Source organism: Ovis aries, chromosome 1 (assembly GCF_016772045.2).
Source record: "Ovis aries strain OAR_USU_Benz2616 breed Rambouillet chromosome 1, ARS-UI_Ramb_v3.0, whole genome shotgun sequence".
In the NCBI taxonomy this organism is placed as follows: Eukaryota; Metazoa; Chordata; class Mammalia; order Artiodactyla; family Bovidae; genus Ovis; species Ovis aries.
Window position 1 is genome coordinate 241705494 of NC_056054.1, and position 26194 is coordinate 241731687.

General features: G+C 51.2%; 1 protein-coding gene across 1 annotated transcript; it reads left to right on the forward strand.

The window, feature by feature from the left end:
- The first annotated feature begins 2815 nt into the window (after nt 1-2815).
- Nucleotides 2816-20555, forward strand: ZIC4 (Zic family member 4). Its single transcript, XM_027959518.3, is given in 6 exon segments — nt 2816-2987; nt 2989-3009; nt 4189-4273; nt 10220-10837; nt 15346-15664; nt 17756-20555. Coding segments are annotated over 6 exon segments (1158 nt in total). The 5' UTR covers nt 2816-2873; the 3' UTR covers nt 17757-20555.
- Nucleotides 20556-26194: the final 5639 nt, after the last annotated feature.

Genomic DNA, 26194 nt, shown 5'->3' on the forward strand with positions numbered 1-26194 from the left:
AAGGGAGGGGAACTGAGGAGAGAAGGGTAGCGGTTGGGAGGGGGGAAGAGCGAAAATAATTCTTCAAAAAAGAAAAGTCAGTCCTCTCCTCTCCAGTCCGTGGAATATCCAAGGGGGACGTTGACAAGAGGGTATTTTTAGGAAACGCGTCCAAATATACAGAGTAAGAGTGAATGTGAGAGAGAAAAAAAAAAGTTGTGGGTTGTAGAAGTTATCAAGTGGGATTTGCGGCGCTCTCTGCAGGAAACGCAAGCGGCTCCAGTTCAAAGCCACATGCACCAACGTGACATATAAGCCATTAAAATATCATCCTGACGGCTCATTTCTGCTTCATCATACATTCCCTAACTGCTCCCCGAAAGCTGGAAAAGGAGAAATGAAAGATGACCGCCTCGCTGGAACCACAAAAGAGAGGCTTGGAGGGTTCTGTGGTCCCCCCTCCGCCACCCCAAAGTGATGTGCAGAAATGAGGCGATCCCGGCAACAGGTGGAGCAGGGTAAGTGCGTGAGTCCGGGGGGCAAGCTGACCGGACCTGTACCCCCAGCCGCGGGGTAGAACGCACCCTTATCTCGGCCATTGGCACCCAAACCCCTCTGGGGTAAAAGGCCCAGCTAGACGTTTTTCCCCATCCCCCGCACCTTAGCCCCCCAACTGTGGGTATAGGCCCCACCCCACTGACATTGAGGGGAGGAGGGGGCCCTTCCGCGGAGAGGCTACGCTGGGGATGAGTCCATCCCTTCTTCTCAGAGTGGGGTGGGCAAGGGGGTTGAATGGGGCTCCCACTGGCACTCGGACCAAGATCAGATCGTTGCCTGCCCGCCTTCCCTCCCTTCTTTGTAAATCGCCTGAGTGCCCCACCGTTGGCACCAGAAGGGGAGTCATGGCCCTGAGCTTCCCTCGACCCCAGGCCGGCGCAGGAGGGGGGACCCTGTAAGCAGCTTCTCCGTCCTGCCCCCTCCACCTCCACCCAGGACGGTGGGGAAGGACTTGGCTTCCCCTCTCCGGGGTCAAAGGAGCCGAGTTAGGCCGGCTGGCTGCAAGATGATGGAGCCTCTCCGACCCAACCTGCCGGGAGATGCCGGCTGGGTCAGCTGCGGGGCCCGCATCCTCGCCCTTGTGCGGTCTGGTCCTGCCTCGGGACGCTGACCGCTGAGATCCACTTTCTGCGCGCGGCCTCCCGTGGAATGGGGACTTGGCTTTCTTTCTCCCGGATGCGAACCAGGACTAGGACTAGCTCCCAAGGGAGAAGGCCGCAGCTATCTGGGGTTCTCGGCACTACCCTAGACATCTAGAGGCCCTAGAAATTAGGGACCAGTGGGGCGGGAACAGTCAGACTGTGAAAGAAATCTAGCACCGTTCCAAAGGTTTAATAGGAAAGTTTGGAGTTGATGAATAGTCCGTGGGGACAGCTGGGAGCCAGCGAGGTCTTAGGAATGGAGAAGGGGCGTTGGAGGGGCCGCAACTTGGCCTGCACCGTCTGCAGGAAACTCCCTTTGGACTTTAAGGTCATATTTCTACCCCTTTTCCGACAGCAATGGCCTCAGAGCGACCTGCGAAGAGGCACCACGTACCCTTCCACTTTAGCCGCCGGCAGCTTGGAGGCGGGGGGCGATTCAAAGGGAAGGTTCAATGTCCAGGCTGGTCCTTTAAGGGACCCACTAACGCAGATTCTATTCTGGGCACACGGAGGTCGCCCAGGCTTCAGCCCCCAGCTGGAAGAACCCTAGCTTTTCCCTCTAGGAAACAGAAGAATGAGCCAAGGCCGTCGCACAACTCAGCCTCGCAGCCCAACTTCCTGGCGCCTGAGGGCCCGACGGAGGGGAGCCCGGGAGGTGCCGGGTGCAGCTGGCGAGCGCAGACCGCGGGCAGAGGCCGGGAGCCGTTTCGCCTTTAGCCGGGACGCTCCTAGGCATCCTGCAGCCAACCCGCGCCCCCCCCCCCCCGCTCCGCCCCCTGCTCTGCACCTGCCCCGCTGGCTGAGCTGTGGCCGAGAGGCGGGCATCCCTTTGCCGGAGTGCCTGCGGGGTAATCAGAGTGGAGCAGCGGGGAAGGCTCCGAGACTGAGGTCGCTGGCTTGGGAAGCAGGCTGAAGACGACCTCTGACCTTGGGCAGGAAACTCCCTTTGGATTTCACGACCCCACAACGTGCAGCCTTTGTGTTCCCCCGCAAAGAAAAATGATGCCTTTTGCCCGTACCCACTGGCCCCACTTTCGTGGCTCTCCACTAACACGATGAATTACCGATGCTCATTGGCACCCCTTCCTTGTCTCAAGAGAAGAAAGGCAGATTCTAATAAGTTTCCAGGTTGTGCTCCCGGCTGGAGATTCAGTGCCCAGGCTGGGGTAAGGAGACAAGTCAGGAGCAACCATTTGGAGGAAACCAAGCCGAGAATTTTCAGGGCTTTTAGATCCCAGGGTTGGCAAGAATCTGAGGTCTAGGGGCCCAGGGACAGCTCCTAGATTCTCTTACCCCTCCTTCAGTGAGATGACTGGCTTGCTAAGTGGGGTCAGAGTTTGAACCAAAGGAGAAGATATTCACCCGGGTTCGGTGCACAGGCTGGTCATGGAGCTGCTACAGGAGCAGCCTAAGGTCGGTCCCAGTTGCCTGCCTGAAGTCCAGCCTCTGAAACATTTGTTTGCATGCCTTTGAGTTTATAATGCACAAAGGACCGCCAGGACTGGGGGTAGAAGTGACCCAAGCCTCTCAAAGGGAGGGCTTGGGCAGCATTGTGGGTGGACAGAGGTCTCTAGGGAAACTCACACCCATTTCCCTCTGAAGCAAAAAAGTAAATTCTATTAGTTCCAACCAACCAGGACTTTTCCTGTGCCAGACATCCTGCCATGAGGAAATTTTAGAGCAAGGACTCCCAGCATGCCGCCCTTCTGTAGGAATGCGAAGTTGGGCTTCCTTTCTTTCCTGATCTGTGCGGGAAGGAGCTTATTACCTTTGGGGACAGATGCCTTTTGGTTAGAAAGAATTGAAAATAAATAAAACACTCTGGGAAAAGGTGAGTCTAACCCCCTACCCCCACCCCTCAGACTTGAACCTAGAAAAGAAGGGAGAGGGAAGGGTGAAAACACCTAAGCCAGTTCAAGCCCGGGTTGGGGACTGAAGGCTAGAGAAAGAGATCTTTGAGGACAGAGAACTGGAAAGCCTTTGAGATAGCAGAGCCCCACTTGGATTTGGCCTGTGGTTCAACAAGTTAAACAACTGCTTGTTCTGTGGGCTGGAGTGTCAAGACAGGCAGACGTCCTCATTGACAGAGAGCTTGCTGTGTTTGTCCAGCCTGAGAACTTTTCAATGACTGTTTGTCTTTCTAGTCCAAATTGAGGGTTGGGGCTGGGTGAATCGCCTGTTTGGCTGCTCCACTGCTTTCAGCCTTGCCTGACAGATGCAAAGATTCCCCAGGATGGGTTTAAGTCTTTAAGATGGCCAAAGACTGGGTAGCTGTATCCACAAAGTGAATCTGATAAGGAATGCGAATATTTTGGGGGTGGGGTGGGTTATTTCTGAGCTTCTTGAGTAAAAAATGTGGACAGCCAGGACCAAATGATAGAAAACATCTCCCCGAAATCCGATGAATTTTACATGAACTTTGAAAAACCAACAGCTACGGCTTCCAAATGGGTGAGGAGGTGCAAGCCATATGCGGTTTAGGGATTCCACATCACCTTGGGCATAACAGGAGCTACGCACCTGCAAAAAACTCCCTCTCCTATCAGTTTCAACACTTACAACTCAATTTTAACCTGCTCACCTCCCAAAGGACACCCAGCCTGCCTTCTCGCTAAACTTAATTAATTAATAAGTTTAAAGAAAATGATGGGGGCTTCTCAGATTTAAAAAATTTCAGTTTCTGGCATGAGACATGTTTGAACATTGGCTGATGGAAAGGGTGCGTAACTCTATTTGCAAAGAGACCCACAAATAAGTTACATATAAAAATCTAGTTGGAAAATGATGTTTTCTTAATATTTTTCATCACCCAGGATATATTATTTTGCTGTAAAGAGGGATAGTTCTCAGCAGAATTCTTTCACTTCCAAATTTGAAAATATTCAAAGAAACAATGAAAAGCTCTTCAGACCAGCACTTTCTTTCACTCATACATTCAGTCCACACAGCCTTGCCATACAAATGTGTTAGGAAATCATTTAACTAGTGACTGTCTTTTCTTCCCAAACAGGCTCAAAGTCAGAAAATGAGATCCAAGACTTCTTTGGTGATGAGGAAACGAATACGGCTTTACCGAAACGCCCTGAAAGAGTCGAGTAAGTTAGTATCCTCATTTGAATATTAGTGTGCTGAAGTTATTTTTTAAGTCGGAAGTAGGTTACTTTTGTGTGTTTTTGTTGTTGATTTTTGGTTATGCTGGTTGTGAGTTTGGGGTGTTTCTTGAGTTTCAGTGAAACTTAAAACACCACCTTAGTGTTTGATGCATTTGCATACAAATCAACAACACAACTTTCCACCAGCAACCAGCTAATCCCCCTCAATGTCTACTCATCTGGACGTTCTAGAATTAATATTTGATGACTCTCTCATTGAAACAACAACCCCTGACCTTCTGCAGTTCCACTGTCACATTATTCTATGACATATTCATCTTGAATTCATTTCCGGACGATTTGATTGGAATGAGGTTTGACATGTATTGGCTTCCATGAAAGGAGCAGACTTTGATCTTGGTGATGGGGTTTACATGATATGCATCATCTTTACCAGGGACACCAGCCTTCTGCAATGTGGCAGCCACGATGTTCCCACAATGTGGTGTCTGAACGGGAAGTGACTGACAGCCGCTCTGTCAGGAATACCTTCATTGTGAAGAATTTAATTTAATATTCCATTTAGAATAAGCATATGATTTAGGGTTGAGAGTTTCCCCTTTCAGGCATCTAGTCTGCCTCATTTCAACTACACTACCAGCTGAGGTTTCTTCCAATACCAACAGCTGCCTTGTTGGTAGGAAAAGCAACCTTCTTAACAAAAGCTAAATGGACAACTTACGAAATGACTCTCTTCTATTATTTTGGGAGGATTTGATGGCAGAATTCTCTAGAGAAATGTGGTTATTATGTAAATTCCGTTGTTTTAATTCCTCAGTGCTGTTCTGGAAGATCCTTTAACCATGTTTACTAATCATTTGTCAAAAGATGGTTTGTTTGGAAATTAAATTTTATCCAAGCATGTTTTCTTTCATAGGCACTTCCACTAATGATAATTAAACCCCAAACTTCCATAGCAGAGGGGAGGAGTATCTTCCTTTATCTTCACAATCCTGATAGATCTCACCTCCTCTTATACTGTGATCATGGACCCATAGAAGGCTTCAGGGGCTTAAGGTATTTTTCCCACCCTTAAGACTAGAGACAGCTTCTCACTCTAGGAATCTTGAATTCTGTCTGTGAATAACCTATGAAAGGATTTGCCCTCCTGCTTTGGGTGTGACCCTAGCTAGAAACAGAGAAGAAAAGATTAAACCAGTGACTCTGCAGACCGAGATGCAGAATATTCAGCCAACAAAGTTAATGCTTTGGCCAGGCTCTGTGCAGTGGCCCTCAGGTTTGGGGATCCTGGCTTTCAACATAACCTGCAAGAGATCATCACTTAGCATTGATGAAAAGATCAAAATAGAAAAAATAGCCCAGCTATTGACTGTACATCTCTCTCTCTTTTTTTTTCTCTCTAAGGAAGAGAAATTAGACCTTTGCCCACTTAAGCCAGTGATGTGAGGAGCTATGGCAGATGGTAGGGTCACCAAATATGTTTCTATCCAGCAGGACTAGAAAATCACTTTAATATGATGTTGCTTTATCATGGCTGGAGTAAACCATGCTTAGGGCATGATTCTGAGGTCTGGAAGGATGTTTGGAGTCTGGTGGTGGAACTTGCTCCGAACAGGCTCCTATGAAAATCCCCAGTGCTTCTTGAAACTCTGCTGAAGACCTCTGAGCTGCAGAATGTATCTTTTTTCCTTCTGTATATTAAGCAGAAATGTGGACTCAACAATGCTATACTCCCCAGCATGGTTAGTAGACTGCTCCAGTCAAGCATTTGGTATTTGGGGTAAGTGTGGTGAGATAACTTTCTGAAAGAAAAATTCTGAGCATTACTGAGGGACACCACTACTCAACCTGCCCAATCAATAGTCAATGGAACCTGGAATCCTTGCTTCCTGGGTTCTGAAAGACTCAGAGAAAGAGAATTGAAAACTAAAATATGCCTCCCTGATTTCGGTGCCCCATCTGTCATCTATGACTAGCTGGATACTGCTTTGGGGTTTATTTCAGAGAATCACCCTGAAGACCCTTATGTAATCACCCCAAATGTCCCTCTTTATAAATAATAGTGAGTAAAATGGATTTTTTCCCTCCCTATATCTATTCCTGGGGAAATGTCCCTCTGGGAGAATGCATGGTCCCATTCTGTGTTTAGCCAATCAAAGTGTGAACCAAGGCACTTGCAAAGATTAAGCAACCTTAGTGACCTTAGGTCAACTGACCCCTGACTTCTCAAGAAGCATCTACCCAGGATGCATCCAGATGTTTTCAGTGCTTCAAGAGAAGGCTGCATCTGGGAAGGAGCTCCATGGGACCGAGTTACTGTCCATGAATTTGGCTGAATCAAATGCATCTGCCCTTTCACTGTTGGCACAAAAAGTCATACACATGTTCAAAGCTTTTCAAGGGTAAAATTATTAAGAGACACTGTGTGGTATAGTTACAGTCAATGTATGTAAAACCTGGCTTCTTATCCCTGGCTTCTGTGGAAGTGCTTAGAATTCCAGGGGAAGAAGTATCCACAAACTCAGATGGTCAAAAGGGGGAAAAAAAAAAAAAGCATCTTTATTTTCACCACCTTCTAATGGAATGTTATATGCTATGAGTGTGGGCAACAAACACAGGATTATTAAAGTCCACTAGCTTCACCAGGTTTCCAAAAGAGTCCACAACCAAAGACCAACCTGAATACTCCTGTTCTGTGCTGTTATTCAAAGCTTTTGACACAGATGGGGTCACAGCGCCTATACTAAGTGGTTCCTCTTTGTGCAAATCAGTTTTAATGGAAGCCAAAGTAGATGGTTAGTTTGACAGACAACCTGAACATTAGGTTGTAGATCACCTACTTTTGGATGGGAAAGAAAATCTAATTATTTAATTGCTGGACTACTGCAGCAGTGCCCCTACACTTAGGCCTGAATGCTACAGGATGATCTAAGTTCTATGGTGATAAATGGTTATTAGGAGAAAGAGCCTTTGGGCCAGAGGTCCCAAAAAGGAAAACACTGGTTTTGTTTTTGGACTATGTTTTCAGAACCCGTCATGGGTTCGTGGGTTTGCCTAGACCACTGTACCATTCAAAAGACACCTTCTCGGTGGGACGCCTTGAAACCAGCTCTTTGTGGAAGGGAAAATGGGGGGCGGGCATACGGAAAGGAGGCACCTGTGGGCAGAGGGGATAAAATCCGGCAAGGGAGAGTGTGGGAGAGGGTGAAATCTCGGGAAAGGAGACAAATCGTCCGAGTCTAGCCTCAGCACTACTGGGTGGAAGCCCTTGGTTTCAGAGCAGAAGGGGTCCGGCTGTCAAACGCTCTCCTTCAGCTTCTTCTTTTTTTTGTAATGCTAACGCAGCATCTATTGGTAGCTTGCTTAAGCTCTTCCGGCCAGAGTAGCAGAAAGACCTGGACTTGTCAAAGCCGAGGGAAATCGTTGTGGAAGTTAATCCCTCACCAAATTGCGGCCCTAAGCAAGGAACAATGCATTAAATGAATAAAGTCTCAAAGACTCTGCCAACCATTATTCATAAGTTAATTATTTTAAAAAATTTAAAAGAAATCCTTCTTGACTGACCAGGAAATGTTTAAGAATAGTCCTTGCTGCTGAGGTTGGCTGAGACAACTCAGTCAACTCCATCAGGGTCCCCTGTAACATGTCCAAACTCCTCACCCCCTCCTAGGCGAGCCGGGTATTTTACCCAATCCTTAAAACTTCTCTTAAGTCTTTCACTGCTTTGAGGACGCTTTCTGTGGCCGCCGGGGAGGCCCGAGAGAACTTAGGTTGGCATTTTCGGCTACTGAGTGCAAGGCCGGCTTGAAGGCAAGCGGCCCTTTAAATCGCCGGGTGCTGCAGCCGGCCCCAACCGGTCGGCACAAACAAAGAACCGCTCCCCACCCTCCCTCCGCCCCCGTTGAGGCCTCACTCGGCTGGGCAGGGAATGAAGACTGAAGGCTTCTTCCACCGCCGACTTCCCACCCCAAGACAGCGGAACCCGCAGCCCGGGAGGGCGTCCGGGGAGAGGAGGCCGTGGCCGGCCGTGGCTCTCACAGCCCGGCCGGAAAACGTGCCCTTGGCTCTAGGAAAGCTAGTAGAGGACAGACTCCGACCGCGGGCAACAAGTGGCCTGAGGGCGCTCAGAGTGGAAGTGATTCTTAAGTCTCCTTTCCCAGGGGCTCCGTCTGGCGGCTGGGTACCTAGTTCAGGACCGCAAACGAACCGAGGGAAGAGACCTGCGGTCGAGGACCCGCCCTCTTCGCTGCGCTCCCCTCGCCTTTGTCTTTGTGGCCCATTGACCCGCGGCTCGCTGTGATTTGCTTCGGGGAGGAAGGATCCTTAGGCCCTCTCCGGAGGGCGGCGTGGGTTCGAAACCAGCCTCTCCTAGGTCATCACCGTCTCTGGCCCATTCCTGGGGCTCGGTTCCGGGCCCGATTCTAGAGTCCGCCCGTCTCTAAGCGTTCCAGGCACCCGGGAAGAGGGGCCGACAAGGCTAAACGGGAAAAATATGGAGTGGAGTGAAGAGAGAGGAGGAACGGAGAAGAAAGGATCTAAGTAGGAAGGCGAAGTGTGGTCAGAAGGCTCGTGGAATTGAGAGCGAGAGCTGGAGAAAGAGCTAGAGAGAGAAAGCTGAGCGACACGAGCAAATTCGGAGAAAGCGAGAAAACAAAATTAGGGGCAAGGGCTGCTAGCCCGGGAGCTCCCCTGCTCTCGGCCTCCTAATCTGCAGCCGCCTTTCCTCCCAGGATCCCTGGCCCTCGCCTCCTCCCGACACCTGGGACCAGCTGCCGAAGCAGGCCGCAGTCCCCGCGCGCCGGCGGTGGCAGAGTTGGGGGCTCCGGGCCGCCAGGAGGACATGACGCACGTCGCAACGCCCCCTCCCCGAAATCTTGGTGACTAGAGGCAAAACCCAGCCTCGTTCGCTTCCGAGAGCGCGGAGGCCGAGCAGATCTGCCTAGCTTTCGGGAGCGAAGGGGGAGGGGGTTCGCGAATAGAGAAAAGAATCCGTGCCCGGGTCAAAGCGCATGAGCAGTAGGGGCGCGAGATGGGGGGTGGGGAGGGGAGCGCCAGCAGTTGTGACTCTGTACGTGTGTGTCTGTGTGTGAGTCCCCCGTGCGGAGAGACCTGTCATCGCTGACGTCGGACCGGGCCGCGGGCCAATGGGCGACCTAGGCGATTGTTCCTCTCGGCGGGCCCGGGCCACGGCCCCGAATCTCTATTCACTTCCTCACGCGCCCCGCTGCTGCCTCTGTAGTGTAAGGGATTTCAAGTAGACATTAAAGACCGAAAGAGAGAGGAAGGAAAAAAAAAAAGTCACAACCCAAAACTTGAGGGGCGGGGGGCGGGGGGGAGAACTCTGCAGAAGTTGTTTGTGATTGTTCTCTCCCCTCCGCGCTTTTAGGTGACGGTGGCGTGAGTGCCCCGACCCAAGGAGCTCCAGGGAGCCCCGGCCGGGATGCAGCAAGCCTCCTTCTCTCAGCCGATCTGGGCGCTAAAATCCGTATATATGGCCGGGGCGCTTGGGCACCACCGCCACTTACAACATCGCCACTTCTCCCACCTCCACTCCCCCGGGGAGCTGACCGCCAAAGCGCACTCGGAGCGGCCGGTCGGACCCCTTTGGAGCAGAGCCCGGGGACCCCCAGCAACCCACAGACTCAGCTTTGCGCACCCCACTACCCCGTCCATCTACCCCGCCGCCACAATCACTCTCCTGCTCGTGAAGCCGCAGGGGGCTCTACGAAACAGCCGCCCAGCCGAACCGCGGTGGCGGCGCTTGCCCCGCGTTGTCCACCCAGGTCGCAACCGCTGCCATCTGACTCTCGGTCCCGGCGTTGACCGCAGAGGCCGTGGTGTGGCTGGGCTGGGCCTGCCCCCTGGGGCCCGGTAGAACGCTCAGCCCACGCCACACGTTCTCATTCGCACTATTTGTCTCAACAACAGGTAGCAGTTCCGGACACCATGGCCCCCAGCTCGCTGCCGCCTCCAGCCCCTCGATGTTCCCGGGCCTTCACGAGCAGCCTCCCCAGGCCTCCCCTAGCGGCGCTCTGAATGGACTCCTGCGTCTGGGGCTCCCCGGAGACATGTACGCGCGACCTGAACCCTTCCCGCCGGGACCTGTGTCCCGCAGCGACGCCCTGGCAGCTGCCGCAGCCCTGCACAGCTACGGGGGCATGAACCTGACCATGAACCTCGCCGCGCCGCACGGTCCCGGCGCCTTCTTCCGCTACATGCGCCAGCCCATCAAACAGGAGCTCATCTGCAAGTGGCTGGCGGCCGACGGCCCCATGCCCCCGCGCCTTTGCTCCAAAACTTTCAGCACCATGCACGAGTTGGTCACGCACGTCACCGTGGAGCACGTCGGAGGCCCTGAGCAGGCCAACCACATCTGCTTCTGGGAGGAGTGTCCGCGCCAGGGCAAGCCCTTTAAAGCCAAATACAAACTTGTAAATCACATCCGCGTGCACACGGGCGAGAAGCCCTTCCCCTGTCCTTTCCCGGGGTGTGGGAAAGTCTTTGCTAGATCAGAAAATCTCAAAATACACAAAAGAACTCACACAGGTCAGTATTCGGCACTGTCTGTTTCGTGCGGACCTTCTGGGGGAAAAGGGGCCTTCGAGCTGGATTTCCTCAAGTTCCACCTGGGGGGAGGAGGAATATTTTGGTGTTTCCATGAGCCACGTTCATAAAATATTAATTATGCCCTTCTATTAGAATCGCAGAAGTTTCCCGAGGCTGTGTGTGGGAAGGATAGTGTGAGATTTCTGCTGGGCCGGGGGTGGGGGGGGGGGGGGAGGGTGCTTGAGTTTCTGTGTGTGCAAATGTGTGGTCCCTGCTTATCGAGTTTTATATTAAGGTACTTTGAAGGGCACTGTTCATCAGAGTCGTAAAGACTTAGGAACAATTTGTTTTCCTGGTCCCTTTGGAATTGTGTGGGGAGTACTCTCCAGTGGTCAGCCTGACAACCTGACTGCCACCTGGACTGAAAGCTCACCAGGCCCTTGGTGCCTTCTTTAGGATTTGGGAGTCTCATGGGCTAACTTTGCCTCTATTTTGAAGCCTTGGCCACCCATACTCCGGGTGTTTCACAGACCCTTTTGCTTTAGCAGAGACCCAAGGAGACTCATCTGCCTTAAATGTCATTTACTGAGCTGTTAAGTGAGATGGGGACATGTGTCAACAACATCTGTTAGTTCTAGTTAACAGAAAGAAAAGGAGCGAGCTCAAGAGCCTGAAAAGTTGAACTCCACTGGCCAGAAGCATCTCTAATTAATGCAATTGCAAGGAGAAAGTTTTCACACTTCCCAGAAAAGCCTGTGAAGTTATATTAATTAGTTTAGCAGCCAGTGTTTTCGCTCTCCTTAGCTAGGGTTTTCTTCTCCTGCTTCCTCAAAGTTTATGAAGTCAACATCTACCCTCCTCCATTTTGGGGGCCGGAGAAAGGCACGTATGGGAGAGACAGAAAGGATGAAATAAGTTTCAGCTTAGTGCCCCTTTCTACTCCCTGGCACTCTGACTTACCTCTATTCTTGGTGGAAACATCAGCAATTATCAAAGAATTCCCCCAAGCTGGCACTACCCAGGAAAAAAAGCTTGCTAAGATCCCACTTTCTCCCCCCAAACCCTGCAGCTTTGGGGAAGGTCTTCGTCAGGACACTGGCACACTCGGAGGCAAGAAAAGTCCACTGTTAGTCTCCTACTTTATTTCCGGAAACGTACGGTTTATCCGAGCCGTTTCCAGGATCCACCCCTCGCCACAATCTCGTGCAAGAGTTTGTTCCCCGCCCCCTCCGATTTTTATCCAGGGGAAGAAGGAGAGAAGTGAGACCCAGATCGCCGCCCTCAGGCTAGCTATTCTTGGAGCTGGCGACCCGCACCGGGAAGGTAGACTCGAGTCCTGAGCCAGAGAAGGAACTCATTTTTAATGACAGGGGGTTTTAAACAAACAAACTTTTACTGCTCTTTGCCGGCCTACTGTTTGAAGTCCGTGAAGCAGAAAATGGTTAAATTCTCAGTGCAATCGACCTACAGCAGAGAAGCAAGTTCAGTGCGCCCGAGCTGGCTCAGGTTTGCGTCTATTCAGAACACAATTCTAAGTGCATCCTTTCCCTTTCTACTGGCAGTCCTGATTCATTATCAAAGAGTTAAAAATTTTTTTCTTTACAGAGCTTCTGCCTTGGCGTTTCCCTCAAACCCTCCTCCTAAGTAATGAAAAGAGGAGAAACAACAACAACACCAAAATGTTTCTGAAATGGCAATAGACCTCACTACAAATTATTCATGAAGACAGTTCTCGATTCAACAGGAAAATAATTGCCTTTTCAAATATTAATGGCGTTTCATTTCCTTGAGTCGCGGAAGCGGCAATCAGGAGCCGCTTTCTTGGGAGTTGAGATTTTCTCGGATCCGAATGCCGGGCCCGGCTTCAGAAGCAGCGGCTCCGAGCCCACTCCGAAAGCTTTCTCTTCGCGGTGGTCACAGCGATCTCGGAACAATGGTGCTGCCGCGAGGGAGACTCGGGCCGGCTGCCCGGCGCCCTTCCCCGGATCCCTGGGCCGGTGGCTCGCCCTACTTTCCCAGGCTAACGGTAGAGGGAGGCAGGGCTGGGATCCAAGGCAGAGAAGAGACCACGCCGGGGCTGATGCTCGGACAGGCCGGCCAGCCACAAATGCGAGAAAATGGCGCGAGCCGAACAGCCCCGCCGCTGCCCAACTTTGTCGGCGGGCCTGGCGCCGGGCCGGGGAAGGAGGGCTGTCTCGGCGGCTGAGCCTCTGGGAGGAGACTGCCGGCCTTTCAGGACTCAGCCTCAGGCCCAGGCTGCTCTGGGCGGGCTGCAGGACCCCGGCCCAACCGTGCTTCCCCACATCTATCCACCCACCCACCCAGGGCGCAGCGCCCAGATCTGGTGGGAGGGAGAGGGCGGGAGGCTGCGTGTTGGGTGTAGGGGCGGGGTAGGATGGGGTGTGCAGAGTTAGGCGAGGAGTCCGGGGCTCCTCCTGCTGCTGGGGAGAGGCCGGGAGGACGCCGGGGCGCGGCCTCACCTGGCCTCCCCTGGGCCTGCGAACTACCAGCCTGCCCGTATCACCTTCAGTGCCCTGCTTTTTTCGCCTCAGTACCTCGTCTGGGACGAAATCATTGTTTCTGTTTTACGTGAATGTTCAACAAAGTGCTCACAAGATGGGCTGGGGAGGGAAGCAATATTGGGGGTTGCAATCAACCTCAAATTCTATTTCTCCTCTGTTGTCTTAGCAAATCTTGCTTTCTTTTGCAGGCTCTGAATTACATGGTTTTTGTAAGTGATCTTAGAAGGAAAAGATGGAAGAAAGGGAGGAAGAAAAGTTTTAGTTTTGCAGATGCTAACAGGGAGCAGAAGGGAGAAAAGGAGAGGCATATCGGGACACTGGTTTATTCTGCATCGTTCTACTTTAAAAAAAAATAAAATTATACAAGTGTGCCGAGAAACGGCAGACGCCAGCACTTTCCAGTGTTTCCACTGAACTAACAATACTCCTGCAGTGTGAACTCACAGCGGCCGCGCGGTGAGGGGGCCCTGGGCTTCTAACCCGCTGCCTGGCGGAGGCGAGGGTTGTACGCAAACCTCTGGTTCAGCCTAAGCCCACGGGATTCGGGAACAGGGGCTTTGTTTATTCAAACCTGCCCCAAAACACTCATCTCTCCTGGAAGCGGCGGGAGAAGGACCACAAAGGCAAACAGTCCTCCAGCCGTGCATCTCTTCCTCCTTAGCCAGACGCTTGGTAGCCTCTCCCTCAACCCAGGGAGCCCGACAGCCTCTATTTGTTTAAAGCGCCCGGACATTTCTTCCCCTCCTTCCCGCAGCATCTGCAGCTCCAGCAGAAACCTGGGCTTCCGGATTCTTGGGGTCCTTTCCTCCCCCAGACGCTAGCGAATCCAGCGGGCTGTGAGCTCCCAGACTGGGGCTCGATTCGCGGCCAGTATTTCCACCCTAACGCGCTCTCGCGCCTTCCCGCGGCTCTACAGGGCATCGCACCGCGGAGCAGGCTGAGCCCTCCCGGGTCTACCGTGGCTGCCCGCTTGCCCTCCGGTCCACCAAGCCAGGCCTGGCCTGACCGCAGCAGCTGCGCTCATCCTGAAGCCGCCGCGACCAAGGGTGGGATTACTGGAGAGGCCATAGATCCTGCTTGGCCCGCGCAGAATCTGCCTTGCTGGTTTCTCTGCTCAGGCCCGGGAGACCGGACCGTGGGCCGTGGGTGGTCTGTGGAGGCTGCTCGACCTCTCACAGTCAGTTTGGACTGGGAGAGACGGCTGCCCGAGGCACAGTCTCCAGGAGGCCGCTGGAGCAGCGTAATAAAATATTATTGCCTGCGCGCGTATCTGGAGGGATCCGGGACAGTTTAGGCAAGATTTGAAGAATGCTGCTAAATGTTTGCCCTCGGGGGGTAAAGGGGAAGGGGGAGGGGGCTCCATTTCCCGTAAAAATCGCGTCTGAAGTGAATCATTTCTCAGAATACCTTTCCCTGCAACACGAGTCCACATTAGGCACACGCCGTGTGCATCAGCTGCGCATCCTGAAATTATTCCATCGTCTTGGCGTTTGCACAAAACCTACTTTAGGAAACAATGTGGGCCAGAACTGGATGTGTGCGGGGTGGACCACTGGGCGGGGAGCAGGGGGCGAGCAGAGACGCTTGGCTGGAACAACAACTTTAAATTGAGCAGATGCGAGCTCCTCAGTCAACTCTATTCTCCGGGCAAAGGTGCTTCTGGCTCCGAGTAGAGAAAATTTGGAGGAAAACAACCGGAGTGGATCGGGATGTTCCAAGGAAGGCAACTCGACTAAGATGGAGCCTTTGTCGCTCCTCCTCCCTCCCCTCCCCCCAGGCCCAGGCAGGAGAGGGGGAGGGCTGGAGGCTTGCAGGAGAGCTCAGGGGGCGCGCTCCGAGTGGGGGGAAGGGGGTGCCGGGCCTGCTGCACTGGGGAAAAAGGTTTCTGAATTTTTTGGTGTGGCCCTCTTCCCCAAAATGGAAGAGAAACTGGGAAAGGGTAACGATGTTACCCACGCGCACTAATGTCTCTGTTGTCTCCACCAGGGGAGAAGCCCTTCAGGTGCGAGTTCGAGGGCTGCGAACGGCGCTTTGCCAACAGCAGCGACCGCAAGAAGCACTCGCACGTTCACACGAGTGACAAGCCCTACACGTGCAAAGTGCGCGGCTGCGACAAGTGCTACACGCACCCCAGCTCGCTGCGCAAGCACATGAAAGTGCACGGGCGCTCGCCGCCGCCGCCCAGCTCTGGCTACGACTCGGCCACGCCGTCTGCCCTCGTGTCGCCCTCGTCGGACTTCGGTCGCGAGCCCCCGGCGGCCTCCTCGGCGGCGGTGGCGGCGCGGGGCGCCGACCTGAGCGAATGGTACGTGTGTCAGGGCTCGGGCCCCGCAGCGGCTGCCCCCGCGGCTCCCCCAAGCCCCGCGCCACCGCTTGGCCCCGCCGCTATCGCCGCCGCCGCCGCCTGTGCTAAGGTTGCTGCTGTGGGTGCTGCTTCCGCGTCCACTGACTGGCAGGTGCAGGTTGGGTTACTGGGGCTTGAAGAGAGAGTGAGGAAGTCAGCGAGGGAAGCAGGAAGGGAAGAAGGTCACCATTAATAGGGGGTAGAGCTCACCGAATCTGCCGAAATAATGTACATTGTCTCAAAATATCTATATGGTACCCACATGGATTCTGCAGTCACATCCAGCACCCTACCCACCCACCCAGATGCCCTCGACTGTGTTGCGTGAAGCCAGGGTTGGGGTAAGGTAAATAGAGAAAGAGGCAGAAGGTTAAACAAACAAACATCTTAGGAGAGTTTCTGCGCAATCTTGGCAACTGCAGGTGGCAAAAGTAAGCCCTGTGTGGTTCACAGAATGGGAAATGTTTTCCTCGAGGCCTGGGCCTCTCCAACTGCGACCCTTTCTCCCTTCCCAGTTTCCAGTCGGAGCCTCCTCGGAATTCCTACGCGGGAAGATGGCAGAGGAAACTCATGAGCCATTATCTTCCCTCCTGTTTTCTTCCTCTTTTGCCTCCCTACACTTCCCCTCCCCCTGCTGTTCAAGTCCCAGATCGAAAATTTTCCAACCACTTCTGTAAAGGACACGATAGGGAAGTGGGGGGTAGGGGTGTGGGAGGGGGAGGTTAAGCACCTTCCCTGCGGACTATATGCCCCTCCTCCAAAGACTGGCCCAGGCACACTGTCTGCGGACTTGTCTGCGGCTGCGGTATGCATTATATACCGGGGGTAGGAAAGAAGTCCCAACACAGGAAATACAAAAGAAAGTGTGCTAAAGGGGCTTTGGGATTCAATGCTCTGAGGACTCCACAGACCAGTCACGCTGTCCTCACGTCCCACCTTGGTCCAGGAGCTGCCTGTGGAATCTTGTGGGTGCTTGGCGGTTTGGGATGCAGAGTGGACCAATGACGTCACTGAGCCTAGGCCTCCACAGCAAAGGGATCCCGCCTAGGCGACAGTGTCTGGGTGAATCGCGGCAATTCTGTGATGGTCTTTGTCAAAAATCACACAATGTTGGTTTTGTTTAAAAAGGGGCGGGAGGGGACGCGTGGGACAAGAGACAAACTGCAAGAATAAATATTTTGAAGGCAAACACCCAATGGGTCTAGATTGAATGTGTATTTGATGTGCTGGGTACCAAATCCCCTGAAAAAGAACCAGATGTTGGGGGCAGGGAAAAGGAAAAGTCTGCAATTGTTGCCAAGGGGGAGGAAAGATCAGGGCCTGGTTCCCAATCAGTTACCCTCTGAAGGGAAGGATGGTGCTGCCTCAAAATTCTTGCCAAGATTTGGGGGGAGGGGCAGATAAAAAAGACAGGGAAAAGTTTTGGTAGACCCATCCCAGGCCCTTAAGAATTTGGAGATAAGTAGAGGTGTGATACTCCTACCTATGGGGAACCCCCAAAGAGCTCAGTTAAAAAGCTGGACACAGCAAACCAGCCCAGATTCTCCCACTCTGTTGGCTTTTCTTCTGTTGTTCCTCTTCAGACACCATTGGAAGATTGTCACTCCTGCCCCATCGCCATACACGTCCATCAGATAAATAACGTCCTAACTGGAGAGGGACTGTTTTCATTAGCTCTAATAAAAACCAGAATCTTCCAAATACATCTCTAGTGAATCCGCCCTTGTGGAAGGGGCTCTGCAGTCCTCTTCCCACCCTGCCCCCACTACAACAGGGCCCAGAGGCCGTCTGGCCAAGGGCTGGAGGTCGGCTGCAAAGGGTTCTCTCCCATCCAGCAATTCCCGCCCCGCCGCCAAGGTGCAGGGGACATCTGGGGAACTTGCTTCTTCTGAAGATGTTAAAAAATGTCCCAGTCTCCAAAGAGGACTCCTTTCTTTCTCTTGCTTTTCTAGGCCCCATTTTTCCTTCCACCCCCATGCAAAATAATGAAATAAAATAAAAAATGCGTAGTCGATCACTAATCGCCTTTAATTTTTCATTTGCTTGTTACAGATGTCCACCGCGTTGCTCGCAAGGTAATCTCGCCCGGCGCAGCTGAGCGCCCGCATCTCGCGCCTGCGACATCAAAGGGGCCGCGCACAAAGCAATGTTTCTTCGCCACGGTGCATCTTCATGGTAAGTTAGGATTTCTATGGCAATGGGCAAGTCGCACTGAAATCCTGAAAGGCCGAGCCTGGAGCCCGTCCAGGCTTTTCATTAAGGACATAATATTTACGTCTAACAGGCCTTTTTTCTTGTGTATACAAGTATATATTTTTGTTTGACGCGGACTAAATCATTTTCATTTAATTTCCGGTAAACAAAACCCACGCGAATGGGCACTTGTTCCCGATCATAATAAAAATGGATAATAATGTGAGGGAAGAAAAGGGCCGCTTGAATCGCCGCTCAGCCCCCTTTGTTTCTGCTTTCTGCGGTGATCAGAGGGCGCATTTGGGTTTGATGGCGAGTTTCTAAAGGCGAGGAAATGGTTTGTAAGAGGGGAAAGAAAAGGAGAAAGGTCTAATCAAACTCGGGTTGTTCAAAGAGTCGGGTTTTGGGGTTGAAAGTGTGAGTTTGACGATGCATCAGCATGCTGCGTTAGGCTCGCCATGGAAATACGCGCGGGGAGCGGCCGCTTCAAAGGCGGCACACTTCACTGCAGACACTCTATTAAGATACATTTGCGCTGACCTTTGCTTTCACGCCATTTAATACTGTCACTGTGCTCTCCAGTATATACTTCCTCCTTAGGACCTGCCTCGCCAGCGTTTAGGGGTTCACCTTGCACTCTGATGCGGGGGAGGGGCGCTTGACACCAGGGACGCTTTCAGGAAAGGGAGGAGCCGGACTCCGTGCATCTTGACTGCGCCCTGAAGAGGCTCCAGGGTCAGGAGTAAATAACTTTAGGGCTAGCTCGGAAGCTTAACAAATGAGCATCCCCAGCTCGGTTTTGTGCCAAGCAGCTCTCCGCCTCTAGAGCAGGTTGGAGGCCTGAATTTAAATGGGACTTGGGGGAAGGAGCAGGAACCGCCCTGGATGAGTCTGGGGAGTTCAGACTGTGCCTTTGGGACATTTCACCCTGGCCCCCAGCACAGCTGATTCGGCCTCTCTGTCCGAGAAGTTTCTCACACACACCCAAACTTGTTTCTCCCCAGGGTGGGTGGTAGGGAACCCCTCAGGCCTGGCTGGCCTGGGCACAGATTCAAGAGCCCAAGGCCAAGGGGATAGGGAAGATGGAAGGAAAGTTAGAAGTCCATGTTCTCTTAATTGTCTTGTTGTTTATTTTATCCAAGTACCCCAGTGAATAGGGGAAAAATAAACACGGTGGAAAAAAAAAATCAAACAGTGGAGTCTTCTTTAGTGCCAGTCCTTGTGGCTGAATAAAAAGGATGGTCCGCTTTCTATTCAGCTGAGAAATCTTTGAAGTGGGAGTTATTATCTGAGACATTCCTCCTTGTCGTCCTAACAACGCTGATGAAACGTAAAAGGTTCTTTGTCAGCGATTTGTTCTCCTCTCTGTCAAACTCCCTCTGCCCCCGTTAGTTTCAAACCGTTTCTAAAGAGATAAAATCTAACTTCTTTAAAAAAAAAAATACATGCACACTACACTAACTGGTAACTTAGGGCTAAGTCCTGCCAAAGGGAAAACAAAAGCATTGCAGCGACATCAGGTCCAGAGCCTGTGGAGGTGTGCAGATGTTGAGGGGGCTCTTTGCCCAGGCTCTGGGACACGAGGGAAAGAATGCAGAGACAGTGCAGGCAGAGGGTAGACACCCTAAGCCCACACTGTGGGTCTGCTTCTCTCTTTGCTGCTCTGCACTCAATCAGTCCAAGTCAGGTCACCTGGGGACCCCTCAAGCTCCCACTATTCTTGTTCCCTGTCCTTGGAACCTAAAGCTGCAGCGGAGCAATTGTTCATATTTCCTGCTCCTTCAAAGACAATCTCAGCTAAAAATAGACCCATTGTGTGTTTCTTCCACTAGCAGCTATCAGCAAGCCCTTTCTGCCATTAGTAGAAAGAAGAGGGGCTTGAGGGAGAGAGACATTTTTATAATTTCCTGTTTTCTTCAGCATCTTGGCAATTGGAGTTCAGAAGGTCGTGGACCCCAAAGTGCATGCAAACGTCCCGCTCCCCCATCCACATGTGCAGTCCTTCATTTCATATTGTGCCCAGGAAAAAGAGAGAAACTTTTACCCAGTCCAGCTTTCCGCAGACATTTTCATGTGGTTTTAAAGGTGTTTTACAAAAAGGAGGATGTTCCAGCCTCCCTACCCCCGTGTGTGCTGACTAAATGGTTTGTAAAGAAGTTTCCCCAAGCTGTAACCCATGCTGTTATTATAGTTGCTACAAAATGTTGTCTCTTATATTGATTTTTATTTGTTTACTGAAGGTCCCCACATGTTTGTTTATATTGCTAATTTATGGGAAAATGTAATGATTGTAATGAATGTGAATTATACAGACAGGCAAATGTTTTGTGATCGTAATTTACTCACGCAAGAAAGCCTGGCTGAAACCTTAGACTATTTGGTACCCTCTCTACCCACACTGTTAGTGATTTATCATCTGTCCCCTTAGCATCCTTAAATTATGAACTAACTTGAAAGGAAAAAAGTTGTTATGTATTTCACTGAAAGTGATTGTTGAATGAAAATATAGTTGAAACCTGTGGTTTAATCTGCTGTAAATATGTAAAAATGAATTAAACCCGTGATTCCTTTTCCCTCCAAAGATTTTTGTGTACATGGAGATACACTTCCCTATTTTCTTTGGAAATAAACGATGTGATGTTCCCCTTTCCCTTTGAAATTCGAGTGTCCTGTTATTGCTTCGTCGTCTTGGGGAGATTTGGGGCCCGCCCAGCAGCATCCCTCCTTTTCCCTGCCATCCGTCACGACTTCCAGATACATCTCCAAAGTCTTGTCGTTCGGAGCAGCAAAAACAGAAGGACCCACCAAAGCAGCCCTTCTTAAAGAAGACTTCTCTCGCCCCCAATTTCACCCCAGTAACATTGGCACTCATTAACTGGTTCCCATCGCGGAAGGGGAAAAGGTAGGCCGATGCTTTCAGTGTGTTCCTGGCAGGGGCTGTCTTGCAATTGTACCACAACTTCTCACAAACCACCTCTAACTTCCTAGAGAGATGACTGGTACCTGGCAGGAATAAAACAAAGAAAAAGAGAGGGCAGGCTGCCTCCAAGTCTTCCTTAAGCCCCGATGGGGCTTCCCTGGTGGCTCAGACGGTAAAGAATCCTCCTGCAATGCGGGAGAAGTGGGTTCGATCCCTGGGTTGAGAAGATCCCCTGGAGGATGGGATGGTAACACAATCGAGTATTCTTGCTTGGGAAATCCCATGAACAGAGGAGCCTAGCGGGCTACAGTCCACGGGGGTCGCAAAGCTGGACACGACCGAGTAACTAAGCAGCGCAGCACAGAACATAAACCCTTGCGAGGGTACTTCGAGTACAGTTGCCCGCAGGAGTCTTCCCAGCGGACGTCATTCCCCTGAGAGTAGCCGGCGCTCAGACCGTTCACCTCCCCGAAGATTGTGTGGCTACAGCCCACAGGACTCTTCTCTGATCCCCAATTGGGAGGTTGGGATTCACTGAGTTTTAGCATCTGATGGAGAAGCTACTATCCCGTCCGGCCACTGGATAAATTATTTCAGATATATCAGTACCATCTGAACCACCAGAGCCTTCTTCCTCCCTCCCCTGCGGTCACGGAACCTCTGGTCACCCGCGTGCCTTGCTCCTTCCCTCCTAACGCGCAAGCACAGCATCCGTCGGACCCCTTCCTGATGAAAGAGAAATTAGGTTTCGCGGGCCTGGCTGGGGCTTGAGATGAGCTTAGTGAGTGGGACGACAACGGCTCTTGGGGTCTGGCTGTTCCCTTCGAGAACACCTTGAGAGAACCAACTCGTAGGGCTAGGGTGGCAGGCCTGCAGAGAAGGTTGCGGGAGGGACCCCGGCGCGCAAAGGTGCCAGGGCGACACGCGAGTGTGGAAAGACAGCCCCGAGGGAACGGCGCCTGGAACAGCCGCGACACGTCGCAGTCAGTGGGCGACGCAGGGGAAGAGGTTCCTGGACTTTAGTCCTGGGGTGAGCGCCCCCTCCCGTCCTTCTCGCGGAAAGGTCCCCCTCCTCCGGCTCTGGGCCGAGGTAAAGCCTCTCCAGCTGTTTGGATCTCTGAACCCTGCCCCTGTGGGAGAGGGCACTCAGTAAAACCGGTTCACCGACGGAATCCTTGTTGGGGGAACAAGTGAGTATGAGAAAGGCCCGGGGCACCCTGGGCCTGGTCCCCTGCCTGGATTCCCCACGGCCGCCAGAGGAGACCACGGACCTTCCAGCTACGCCTCCCTAATCCCGCCCCGGACCACGCTGTGCCCGCGGGGTCGCCGGGGGAGTCGTAGCCCAGCCTTCCCTCGGAGCCGAGAGGAGATGTGGAGAGGGCAGCTGCCCTTGCCCCCATCTCCCCCACCCCTCCACGCGGGTCTCTGGCGGAAAACCCGAGATTGAACCGGCCAGGTTCGAGAGGGAAGGAGAGGACAAGGCCAAGTGTGCTGGGGCACCTGCGTGCCGCTGCCCCTAAGAGTGCTCGGGTTTCCTTGGGAGAAAAGTTATTTTTGGCAGAAAAGTTGAATGGTGTGACCTTTGGCAGAGGGGTGGGTGGTCACTGGTGCCCGAGTGCCCCTGGCTAGTTCACCCTAGAGAAAATCTTGAGGGAAGTTGCCCACCTCCTATCCTACACTGGGTGCCTCGAAAGAAGATTGGGGACGCCTTAGCCTCTTCGCTACTTCCAATGCGAGCACCAACTGGAAAGTGCGAGTAAGAGGGGAAGACTGGCTAGGCTTGTCCACCCGTGGCCCTGTGCTTCAGTTTCCTCGTCTGCTGAAAGAGAATTTCCAAGAATTGTCTTCACAAGTTTGCCTGGAGCAGTAAATAGGATAATCCTTGAAACCATTTAGAGTGTAGGTGTCAAGTGCTTGTTGTAAACATTGTTGTTATTAGGCCCACTTACAAGACTCCATCTTTCAGACACATCACTTAGCTCCTCCTTGAATTAGGTCTCCAGACCCTCCTAGAAAGGGAGGCACTTGCAAAGGTCTCAAGCTCCAGAGCAGGGTGTGTCTTTCCAGGCAGCACCTAGGCTAGCTGAGGGTCCTGAAACAGCATGAGTGTCTGTACTCTGAGAGTTCTAGATGCTAGTGCAGTGGGGGAGGGAGGAGAGCACAGAGGCAGAGACACCATTTGTTTTTAAAAGCTCAAGAAAAATGAGAGGGAATCGAGTTTATTTCTGTGCAAAACTAAGCAGGAGAAACCCGATCGTCTTAATGTCACTCCCATGACTTGTTAAGACACTAACACTGCAGCCGGCCCAGATGTTGATTTATTTTTTTTAACCATAATTCTGCGGTTACTTTGAATCCAGATGGTGGCCTTTTCATGGCCCAGGTGTGCAGGGCGGGAATGTGCAAGTGGGGGGTAAAAGTGAGCAACCTAGGACAGAGCAGTTTGGGGCAAAAGTCACACAAAGGCACATTCTTTCCAGGAAGGCATCAGAACCTTTTTAAAAAAATAATCATAGTTGTTTAAAATGCTGAATCTTCATTGAAATGCTGAATCACTTTTCATGCTGAAGTCTCATTCTTGTTCTGAGAAAATTAATAACATCTTTGTCACCAAGTGACTGAGAATCCCACAATAACATGTTCTACTTGTCACCAACTTCCTGTCTGGGCATCAGGACAGCATTGCCTTTTTAGCCAAATATCTTCAATGAGGAAAATGCCTGAGAGTTTTCTAGGAACATTACCAAGTCCAGACCCCAACATTATTTAAGAAAAAGAGAATCTCATTAGACAACAAAGAGAGTTCTTGGCGTTTGCCTCTGAACCTTCCAGTGGTTTTCCAAACATCCAAAACAGCTGTGTAAGAAAAGAAATGAGAGAGAGAACGGAAGAAAAGAAATGAGAGAGAGAACGGAAGAAAAAAAATTACTTCAGGATGTAAGTTGATAAAATATAAATAGGACCAGGGAGATGAACTTGAAACCTGTCTTGCGTTTTTGGCTTCTTTAGATCCAATTTAGACTCTGTGTGAGCCAACATGCAGGGCAAAAATATTCATCAATTCAAAACAAGTCAAGCAGGCTCTGCATGCTTTTGAACCTCAATAATAAATGGGCAGGCTTGAGAAATGTCTGTGCAGAGAAAAGAAACCCAAATTGGGTAAATTTCTATGGTTTTGTCTGTGCCACGTGATTGTAGAATAATGGGAAGAAGAAAGGGGGAAACCCCAAACACAATATTATCAGATGATTCATACAGAAAATCAGAAGGATAACCAGTTTTCTCTTGTCTGCAACTGACGACTGGCCCATGAAAGATCAGATTAGCCAGATGAGGATAATGTTCTTTGCCAGAACTGGGGAGAAACTGCAGATAGCTCAAGGTCCTTGGCTTATGCCACAGCAAGGTCTTGCTCAGGGTTTAATGGAGGCATATAGCTTTTGTGAACTCAAGGATGTATTCATTAAGCGTTATAAAAAACTACGCCCAGTATCTTAGTGAAAAGTGTTTTGCCTGAAATGTGCATATTCTGAGTCACAAAAAACAAGCATATCACCCCAAAAGATTCGCTTATTTCCTCTGAGAGAAGGGAGAACAATTGCCTGATGCACATATGCAATTCTCAATCACATTGCAGCCACTTTCACCTGAGAAAATGTGTTTCAAACCTGTCGCTACAAATTTCCTCTACATTTTCTGGCACTGCATTTAGTAAGCAAGGAATCCATAGTCAAATGCTTTGTATCATTCAAAGAACCTGCCAACTTTCTTACACACACACACACACACACACAAACTGTTATAGACAAACAGAACTTCCTTTAAATGTGAAATATCATTTCATTGTATAAAGGTAAAAAAAATAAAGGAGCAGTAATCCAACTTCCGGATACTGTTCTGAATTATTTCACCAGACCCTTTTAAAAGGGGATTAGCAGGGCTTTGGGAGCAAAATCCTTCTGTTTTATTCAATCTCTGATTTTATGTTATAATTACGTGTTGTAAAGGCTCTGGAATTAGTATGCAGGCCCCATCAGGACATGATGCAGGTGCTATTCTAATGGTTCAGCTTTTTAATTAAGAAAGGAGGTAAGAGAATCGAATCATAAAAAACACTTTTGTGAGAGCTGAGAACATTGCAGCGACTGCATGAATAAGGCCTTTATACCTTCCTCTGACAGGTCAGCTACCAAGGCGCTGACTTACGACCTTTTCAGGGTCAGACAATAGTTAACAGCTTTCTCACCTTGTCCCCACCAAACCTATTCTTCTAGCACAGATCTTAGGGAAACTGCCTTAAGTAGCTAGACTTCTAAAAAAGATACTGCAATTAGAATAGATACATATCCATATCTCAGGGCCCAACCACTTATCTCTTGTTTTCTGCATTCCTTTTCATGGGTGGGGGAGGGGGAAGTTTAGGAGGCCCAAATATAGTAGTATATGAGGGTGAGGAGAGAATCTGCCCTAAAATATCCACACAGGAGGAAGCAGGACCAAGGCCAAGGTGGACACGGCTCCCCTCCCCTCCATCTCTGGGAAACTAAAACAAGGAAAGTGTGGGAAAATAAGGAAAGTGCAGGAAAAGCAAGGTAGGGCCTCCAACCAGTTCTGGATGTCTTGGAAGTGGGCTCTCCTTTGAAGAAGTGATTTGGCCTGAACACTTTGGCCTTCCTCAATTGAGTTCAACTCAGCTAAGTTCAGTCACTTAGCCTGGAGCAGTCCAAATTGGTGGGCGTGTCTTAGTCCTTCCTAAGTTCCTTCAGCTCTCTAGTCACTTCCAAAGAATCCTCACCTTGGAGTAAGACTGTTCTTGCCTATGACACCCCTGGCTGTCCCACTAAAGTTACACTGGAGGCCCTTCAGCCTTAAGACACCTCACCATTGGGCCTGAAGCCGTCAATCCCCCAGGATTCTTCCATCCCAGGTTTTGCCAAAATTGGGGGCCCAAATCTGGACTCCTAGGGACTCCCCCACTCTGTCTCCCATGGGCCCCTGTAAAACTCCTATCCATCGCCTTTTCTTCCAGAACCCAGACAGTATTATTGGGAGACCTGGTCCAAGGCCAGAAACTTGGGCTCTGCCCTTCCTGAGGAGGCCAGGGAGGCCTGGGCCCAGCTGAGAACAATGCGAGTATTAGGATATCAGCCGCCCTCGCAATGATCACGCGTTCAACGATTTTGTTTTCACGGCTGAGGGGGCTTTTTTCCAATGTAAATCAAGCGCTTTAGTTATTAAGGCCGAACACTAATCTCCAACAACCTTGACATAATGTGGCCGGGCGCGCCGGCCCACTTCGCACCTGCAGTCTGAATAGGGCGCCTTGTCAATGGGGGACACGCTTGTTGCCCCGGCTTGCAAAAGAGGGGAGTGAATAA